At 52.9% G+C, this 8,173-nt stretch overlaps 1 protein-coding gene across 1 annotated transcript; it reads right to left on the bottom strand.

Moving 5' to 3' along the window:
- Window positions 1-333: 333 nt before the first annotated feature.
- Window positions 334-2,213, bottom strand: hexim1 (HEXIM P-TEFb complex subunit 1). The gene has a single exon (XM_015361851.2). It carries the CDS (start codon window positions 1,677-1,679, stop codon window positions 654-656), a length of 1,026 nt encoding a protein of 341 aa, XP_015217337.2. The 5' UTR covers window positions 1,680-2,213; the 3' UTR covers window positions 334-653.
- Window positions 2,214-8,173: the final 5,960 nt, after the last annotated feature.

Below are 8,173 nucleotides of genomic sequence, written 5' to 3'. Positions count from 1 at the left end.
CCTTACCCCAGAGGACACAGTTTAACTATTGAAATCTTTTAACCATAACACAACCATACGGGATTAAAGCTGCCTAGTCATCTAAATCAAAGAGATATTATTGAAGCGGTTATGTCAGGCTTAGCTGTCAGGTCTCTATTTGTCTTTCAGTTCATCCACTTGAAACTTCAGGCTGTTCCAGAACTGAGCAGCTGGACAGGGAGGTCTGAAGCAGCCACTAGTCTATTAAAACAAAATGATAACCCCAGTTTGAAAGGGGATGTTTATTCATGAGATGCGGCTAGCGCTTCAAGAACAAAACAGTCGGAAAAAATAAAAACACAAAAGCACATATCGTGTATATTTATATATTTACAAACTGAAGAGGAAAGGACAGGCGGCTTTTCAACAGCTGTCAGATGTAGTCGAGTCCGACCAGTACAGACCAGAGGAGGGTTCAGTTTTAACACCAGGAGGGGGAAAAGAAAACTAAAAGATAAAAAGGAAAACATTTTACCACGTTATCTGTAAAAAGCTTCAAGCCGACTTAAAATATGTACATTCCTTGCTGATGAAGTCCGGAGCCAGCGCCCCGCAGTCCAGTTCGGGAAGGGCCAGCAGCCCCGCCGGGCCGGCCCGGGGCCGAGGGGCCGCCAGGGCCCGGCAGTGCTCGCTCACTCGCCCGGCGAGGCCCCGGGGCCCCGCTCCCGGCTCCAGCGCTCGTTCTGCAGGCGGAGCTCGCTGTTCTGCGCCCGCAGCCGCTCCAGCTCGCCCTGCAGCTCCTGCAGCTCCTGCAGCCGGGGGTCCGCGGGGGCCGGGGCCGGCTCGGGGGCCGGGCTCTCGGCGGGCACGTCCAGGCCCTTGGCGGCGCGGAGCCGCAGCACGTTGTTCTCGTCCTCCAGCCGGGACATGCACTTCTCCAGCTCCAGGTACTCCCGCACCAGCTCCTGCTTGGTCATGTTCTGCAGGCTCTCGACGTGGTAGCGCTCGTAGGTCTCGGAGAAGTCCCGCTGCAGGAACTCCCCGCCGCCGTCCCCGGGCCGCCCCATGCCGTCGCTGCCGCCGCCGCTGCCCTCCTCCTCGTCCTCCGGCTCCGGGAAGTCCTCCTCGCTGGCCGTGTCCTCCGGGCGGCCCGCCGCGCCCAGCCGCCGCCCGCACAGCTCGGTGTTGAGGTCGGGCTCGCCCAGGTCGTGCTCGTCCATGAGGAACTGCGTGGTGTTGTAGGGCGCCACCGGCAGGCCCTTGGCGAACATCTCGGCGCGGACCCGGGAGGCCCGGGCCGTCTCCCGCTCGTCCAGCTCCTTCTTCTCCTCCCAGGACAGCTTGAAGTAGGGCTTCCAGCGCCGCTTCTTCTTGGAGGGCCGCCGCCGGTGCTTCTTCTTGCCCAGGCGCGCCTCCGGGATGGCGGGCAGCCCCCCGCCGGGGCAGCCGGGGTCCAGGGCGCCCCCGCCCCCGCCCCGGCCCTGCGCCGCCGGCCCGCCCTCCCCGGGACACGCCTCCGGGCTGCCCCGGGCCTGACCCGGCTCCTCGGCAGCGCCGTTCTGGGCCGGCCCCCCGGCTCCGCAGCGCCCCCTAGCGCCCGCCTGCGCGCCGCCGCCCTCGCAGGCCGCCAGCTGCCCCGGAGGCTCAGGGCTGCCCCCTGCCGGGGCCCCGGGGGACTGCGGGCCCCGCTGGCTGTCCGGGTCGGCAGGTTCCGACATCCTGGCAGCAGGTGGGCGGCTCGTCCGCTCCGCTGCGCAAATCCGAGCCCCGACTCTCCCCCCAGTCAACGCGAGCGAGATCTCGGGCTTGATCAAAAGTCGCTCCTCTTTCCTGAATTCAACAACATCCGGTCTCTATCTAGGAAGCGTCGAGCCTGGACGAAGCAGAAAGTTGTCTTCAGACTTCTCACTTGTTACTCCTGACGCGCCGCTAGTTGCTCAGCTCTCCAGTGCCTCAGTTAACTCTTTCAGCACCCGTGACCCTCTTCCGCGCCTCCTAAGCCTCACTCTACCGCCTCCACATCTCTCTCCCAACTGCTGGCGGAGAGCAGCAGCCCCTGTTTATATACAAACACCGCCGCGCGCTCTGCGCATGCCAGAAACTTACGGGCGGAGCGACGTTCTGGAACTTGTAGTCCGAACGCCCTATTCCGAGCACGGCCAGGGGAGCCTAAAAAACTACCTATCCCACAACCCCCAGCTACATGCCCCAGCTGTCGACCAATCACCGTGCGAGGCCCGAGACGAGATTCGACCCGGTCCTTGCGCGCGGCCATTGGACAGAATGACTCGTGCGCTGTTGCTAAGCTTCAACTGGTTCTCGATTCGTCTGCTGAGCTGTCAATTTAAAACTCCTTCTTCCAATCAGTTAACGTCAACGGGGCCAGCCTTCTGGGAACTACCACTTCCAAATGTTAGGGGGAGACTCCGTACAAACTGTTGAAATCATTATTTGAAGAAGCGCTACAGAGACACAATGACAACATCAGATACAGCTGAGAACAGTTTTAATTAACTGACCGTTTATGTTTATGTTTCTAGATGTTAAAGAAATAGTACTATGAATATCCTAACCAGAACTGATCACCTCAGTTGAAGAGATGAACGCTCCCTCATCCAGAAACTAGTTCCCCACTCAGTCCTGTAACATATAGATATAAATCTGCATTAAATCTTACGATGACTTTTGCCTGCGCTTGTACATTAAATCGTTCAACATGTCTACGTTGTTTCAAACGCTGTGAGGGTGGCCCTGCCAAGCCCCTGATTTCCAGAGCGGATGGATATGCTGACGGCGCTCTCTTCATTCCGCTGAAAGGAGTGCGCAAGGAAAGCCCAGCTGTGAAGCTGTACCGTAAACGCATGTGAAATAAACGAGTGTACCTAAAGGCAAGGCGGGGCTGTAACGTCGTAGTTTCATTTAAGAATGTGCCGTATCGCCGTTCCCGGGGTGCTGTTCCTCCCCGGGCTCTTGCTAGCGGTCCTGTGTTCCGGGCGGTCGCTCCTGCGGGTGCGTGTCGGGGGGGCCCATTCCGACGCACAGCTCTGCGCCAAGTGTGCTAAACCGGCTGAAGCCGTCCGGTTTTCACGGCGATAGCGGGGTGGCGTGAAAACACGACGGAGAGCGAAGCCCTCCGAGTGCCCCCCGTGTCTGCGGGGGACCCCGCGCCCCCAGTCCGGCCAGTAGCCCCCCGCGCAGGTCTGCGGGTCTCCCAGACGCCGAGGCTGGCAGAATTATTTCCCTTAAGAAAAACATGCAGGCGGTTCCTCGGTTGTAGCCGTAAATCGACGTTTCCCCCCGCCCCGGGTGACCAAGGGGCCCGCTGGCCGGGGGTGGCTGCAGGCGGCTGTCCACTCTGACCGTCCGGCGAGAAGGAGAGGTTTCTTACTGAACGTGTCAGGGCACCCAATCCAAGTTAAAAGATGAGGATGATTTTCGGGCCCCCTCGCATCTTGGTCTGCGTGTGGCAGTGTTTACAGGGGGCACATTCACAGTATTTGCAAGTGTGTGGGGTGACTCCAGACGCCCAGGGGTGTATGTCAGGTGAGGGGGTACCGTGCTGCGCCCCAGGAGGGGGGCGGCGCCGCTCGGTTTGGTGCCGTTTGTGGCGAACTGCTCTCACAGCTGCAGGTCAGGGCTCACTGGTACCGCTGGAACCGGTACCGGCACCGTGGATTTCCGAGCCTCGATCGGACGCGGCGGCGATGCGCGTCTGTTGTGTTTGTGCTGCGCTCCGGCAGTGACAGCACAACGTCACCGGTTTCAAATATCTGGCCTTATTTGTTGCTAAACACCACTGTTACAGAGTTTGAAACACCCATTCCCCCTTTTGCCGAGCTCTCAGTGTTGACTGTTTAAGTTAGGCCGTGGCTAAAAACTCAACCCCTTTAGCTTTTCTTTAGAAAGGTTTTTCCAAGCTCTGGAAAGGATAGTACAGAGGTTCCCAATCCTGTTACTGGAGGAACACTGCTGAGCTCTGAATCTATGGTGTTCATCGATGATTTAATTGCTCTTCTTGCTTGTTTAGATTTTTAAAGTTGATTCTCCTGTTCGCCTTGAGTGTCAGATTCCTTGCTTCCCAAGGTATCGATTCCAGCATCTTCAGCACACGGAACAGCATCTTCCTCCGTGTTTTGTTCAGTTTAAGCAGTCCATTTGTTCAAGAATTTTAGTTCAGCCTCAGCCACAGCAATAATGCGTGTGGTGTGAGCTGGCACCAGGCACAAAACGGAGCAGGCTCAAACACCACACTGCCCACACCGCCTTGTGTGTCACGCAGGGCCTGATGCACAGGCTTCTGTAGAAAGATAATAAGTGTTTCTTGAGATTGTAAATATTGTAGAAAAAAAGTGGTCTGTAATCTTCTGGGTGTGCTCTTTTTATTTTGGCAGAGCACAAATTGGTGCCAATTGCATGACAGCAGGTCAAAGTACAACTGCCTGTCACCTTGACTGAGCTGAGACCACCGAAATAGTTCCCTCTTGTGACCTACGATGTTACTTACGATTCAGTTTTTAAATACCAATGCTTATTTATTTTTACCTTTCTTTCTAAGCAAAAGGGGTAGTACAAACCTCTTTCTGCTGCTTCCACATCTATAAAGAGGAAGGAGCCATGTACTGTTAGCACACTGTTTGAACCAGCTGAGTTAAACTGGCCTGACGTTTGGGACTATTCCCAATTCCCACCGGACTGCATTTATTGTGGTTCTTCTGAGAGAAAACTGGAAGAAGTAAGCCAGCAGATTTCACACTCTGTTTAGTTGTGTGGCTTGCTTTGTTATAGTCCAATCCATCAAGCAAATAAACTCCATGTGGTCTTTGTTTTTATGAGGTGAAAAATAGCTGTAAGAAACAAATGCATTGTGGGCCAAACACAAGGCAGATCCAACAGAATCAGCCTCCTGGCAAGGAGATTGTGAATGTGAAACACCTCTCTAAGGGCTCACTCCAATAAATCAGGGGGAGGGGGTTGTATTTGCATTTGTGAGTTAGCACACACTGTGAGAAGGGCCACAATGAATACTTTCCACTGTGAAAAGCCATCTATCCACCAGTAAAGGCTGTCTCTTGCTCACGAAAAAACAAGCAACGACTATGATTATGATTATGGAACTAGTGAAGGTTTGCTTCAGCTGAAAGCAGATGAAAGGAGACAGCTTTCGGCTGTGGAGCCTTCTTTGGGTGTGTCAACCCGAAGAAGGCTCCACAGCCGAAACGTTGTGTTTCTTTTCAGCTGGAACAACTTTCAGCTTTACTAGTTCCTTTGCAGCCTACGCATGCTGACGCAGCTCCCTACTGGATCATGATTATGTCTTAGAAATTAATTTGTTAAGCAGTTCCCACTGTGAGGACTAGTAGACTCCCTCTCTTACATTCTGCCTACATAACTGCACGAGGCTGGTGTGACCAACTTTGGTGTTTGTGTCTGCTCTGTTTTGTGCTCTGTGATTTTCCACAGTAAAGACAGCTGACTTTAAGAAGGTTCTGTAGATCCACTCAATCAAGGTGCAGCAGAAGCAATGAAGTGAACATTTCATCATGTTTGCTTTCTGTTATGAAATAAGTCTTTATCTGATGCCTGTGTTTTATACAGACTGTTGTAAAAGTCTCAGTATATGGACTTTGTTCTGGAATGAAAAGCTTCAATGTTCTCTTCATTTGGAGACCCCCAGCACCAAGCACAAAATGGAGCAACACTAACACAGCGGTATCTGACAGCTTGGCCCTGTATCCAGTGAAGGACTTGATACAGAGGGTGATATTTTTATCACTGGTACCAGAGTGTTGTAGGAAAACCAGAAAATGCCTTGTGATAGGGAACCTGTGTGGGATTATCTTGCTCCATCTTTTTGGCCAGGGTTCTGATGTGCGTTATCTCCTCTGGCCAGAGCTGTCTGTCTCAGCAGGTTCAGAGCCAGGCTAGTGTCTCTCAGGAGGGGCCCAAATGTACAGTAGGTCTCAAGACAGAGCTCGCCTGCATGTGTCTCTGTCACTTAAAATGTGATTCTTAGAAATGCAAAATCATGCTAAAGTGTGGTTGTTTAATATAATGGGAACATGACAAGAGGACTGCTGATGCCCTGAGTGACAACACAGATACACTGGGCAACAAACAGGCAGTGCAGACTGTCAAGATAAAGGGAAGTTGATGTCATACCGTTTGGGCTCTTTTTCACTATTTCGCATGAGTTCAACAAACTGGACGGCCGAAGCGTCAGCTCTGCGGGCCCGCTCTGTGTTTACAGTGCCATCTGGTGGAGACAGAGCCGCATTGGAGCAGCGCTGCCGAACAGGGGCTCCCCGCGCCCGAGCAGGGGCACGGCTGTCTTCCGGTTTCTGCTGCAGCCGAGCTCTTAATCGTCAAGGATTTCGGTTTTCTATTCGGGTCCTAACTGCGAATTTATATTCACCTCCTGCAAGGGCGGATGGGTTGTGGAAAAAGAGTTACTGATTTTGGGCACATTGTTATTATAAATAAATAACCCTTAGACTTATATAGCGCTTTTCTGGACACTCCCCTCAAAGCGCTTTACAGGTAATGGGGATCCCCTCCACCACCCGCAGTGTGCAGCCCCACCTGCTTGAGATGACGGCAGCTGTAGTCAAATCCATACAGGCACACATGCAGTAAATTTATATCTTAGATTGAAAAAAAAACAAGGAAAAAATAGTTTTCCCTGCTTATTTGCAAGGTATTATTTGCTTAATTCCCTAAATGGTTATCTGATTTGTACTTTACTGCATCATGCGTTGTAAGAATCATAAGCCATACCCTCCCCTGCCACCGTGACCCCAGTAGGCTCCAGGGTGCTCCCTGGGCTGGCAGGGAGAGCCGACCTCCTCCTGAATCACTTCCTCATGGGAGGGAGACAACTGCCAAGGCAGTGCCGTCCCTTGTCTAGGTTTACTGGGAAACTTGGGGAGAATCAAAGAGCAACACAGCACAGGGTATTTCAGGAAACGCCGCAGTGCAGAGCAGAGTGAAATCAGGGTAAAATCAGAGGTCAGTGCAGCACAGCGCAGTGAAAGTGCTGCACAGAGTAGCATGGTAATGCACAACGCATCCCCTGGGACTGGCGATAAAGACAATAAACACATCTACAATAACTGGAAACTGGCTCCTATCCTGCACACGTACAAGAGTTCATGGCAAAGAGGTGTGACGGGCAGTGTGAGTGTCTGTCTAAGAAGAGCCAGTCGTCAGTCATCAAGCTCCCCGATACCTGGCAGCTGAGCACCTTCTTATTGAACGCACTGTCTCCTCAGCAGGGCACCAGCAGCCTGTGGGAGAGTGGTTACAGAACACCAGTACTGTACCGTACTACTATGGGTAACATGCACTCTGCACTGTGGAAGCAGATGGGTAAAAGTGTTGGCTCCACGCACAGCATGATGTTTAAGGCCAGGCTGCCTCTTGCTGGTGCATCAGTCCGCTCTTCCAGCGCACAGCCCAGCACTGCCTCAGTCAGACTCTCTCATTGTCAGGGTCCTGGCTTTGCACCGGAGACAGCAGTTCAATCACTGGTCAGCAGGGTCTGGACCTGCAGGGCTGCCTGCCTGATCTCCCTCAGAATGGAGCAGCGCCCTGAGCCCCACACTCTCACTAATTCACGGACCACAGCTCCGCTCCTTAGTTCAGTGCGCAGTCACATTCACGAAGTCATGAGCTGGGCCGGAAAAACAGGAAGTTTTCTAATAGTGAAAGCCACACTGAGACAGGCCAACTGTCAACCGGACACAATGTGTGTGCAGGAGCCTTATAAAACCTGTCTCCTTGGCATGAAGAATACAACTCCAGCACAGCACCTAGCACAACATGGAACAGACATCAACACCTCTGCATCTCATAACTTGGGCTGACAGCTGCAGGGATACTCAGGATTTCTGCACGGCTGCATCACTAGTTGATCTGTAAGCACTCCCTGTGGATGGCTGGACTCTTCTCCATTCCTAGGTCAGCTCAGCTCTGGGAAGATGAGGAATAGATGTTTTTGCTGAAGCACAACACAGCATGTGCAGGTTCATTAACACTCAGACGTATTTCTCCAATGCCGCCAGCTACAGACAGCACTGGGCCTGTCATCAGGTTAGCAAAGCAGCTTTTCACATGTCACAGCGGCCCCTTCTGGGCACATGTGCAACAGGGTCAGATGAAAGTAATTAAAATACCTCTTTACTGATAAACTGCCCCTTCTTAATACTGTGCCTCT

This window comes from Lepisosteus oculatus, chromosome 28 (genome assembly GCF_040954835.1).
Source record: "Lepisosteus oculatus isolate fLepOcu1 chromosome 28, fLepOcu1.hap2, whole genome shotgun sequence".
Classification (NCBI taxonomy): domain Eukaryota; kingdom Metazoa; phylum Chordata; class Actinopteri; order Semionotiformes; family Lepisosteidae; genus Lepisosteus; species Lepisosteus oculatus.
This window is presented reverse-complemented; position numbering and strand designations above follow the sequence as displayed.

Bases quoted from the DNA above. Each gene is read 5' to 3' on its own strand.
- hexim1 (XM_015361851.2), bottom strand. From the start codon at position 1,679: ATGTCGGAACCTGCCGACCCGGACAGCCAGCGGGGCCCGCAGTCCCCC.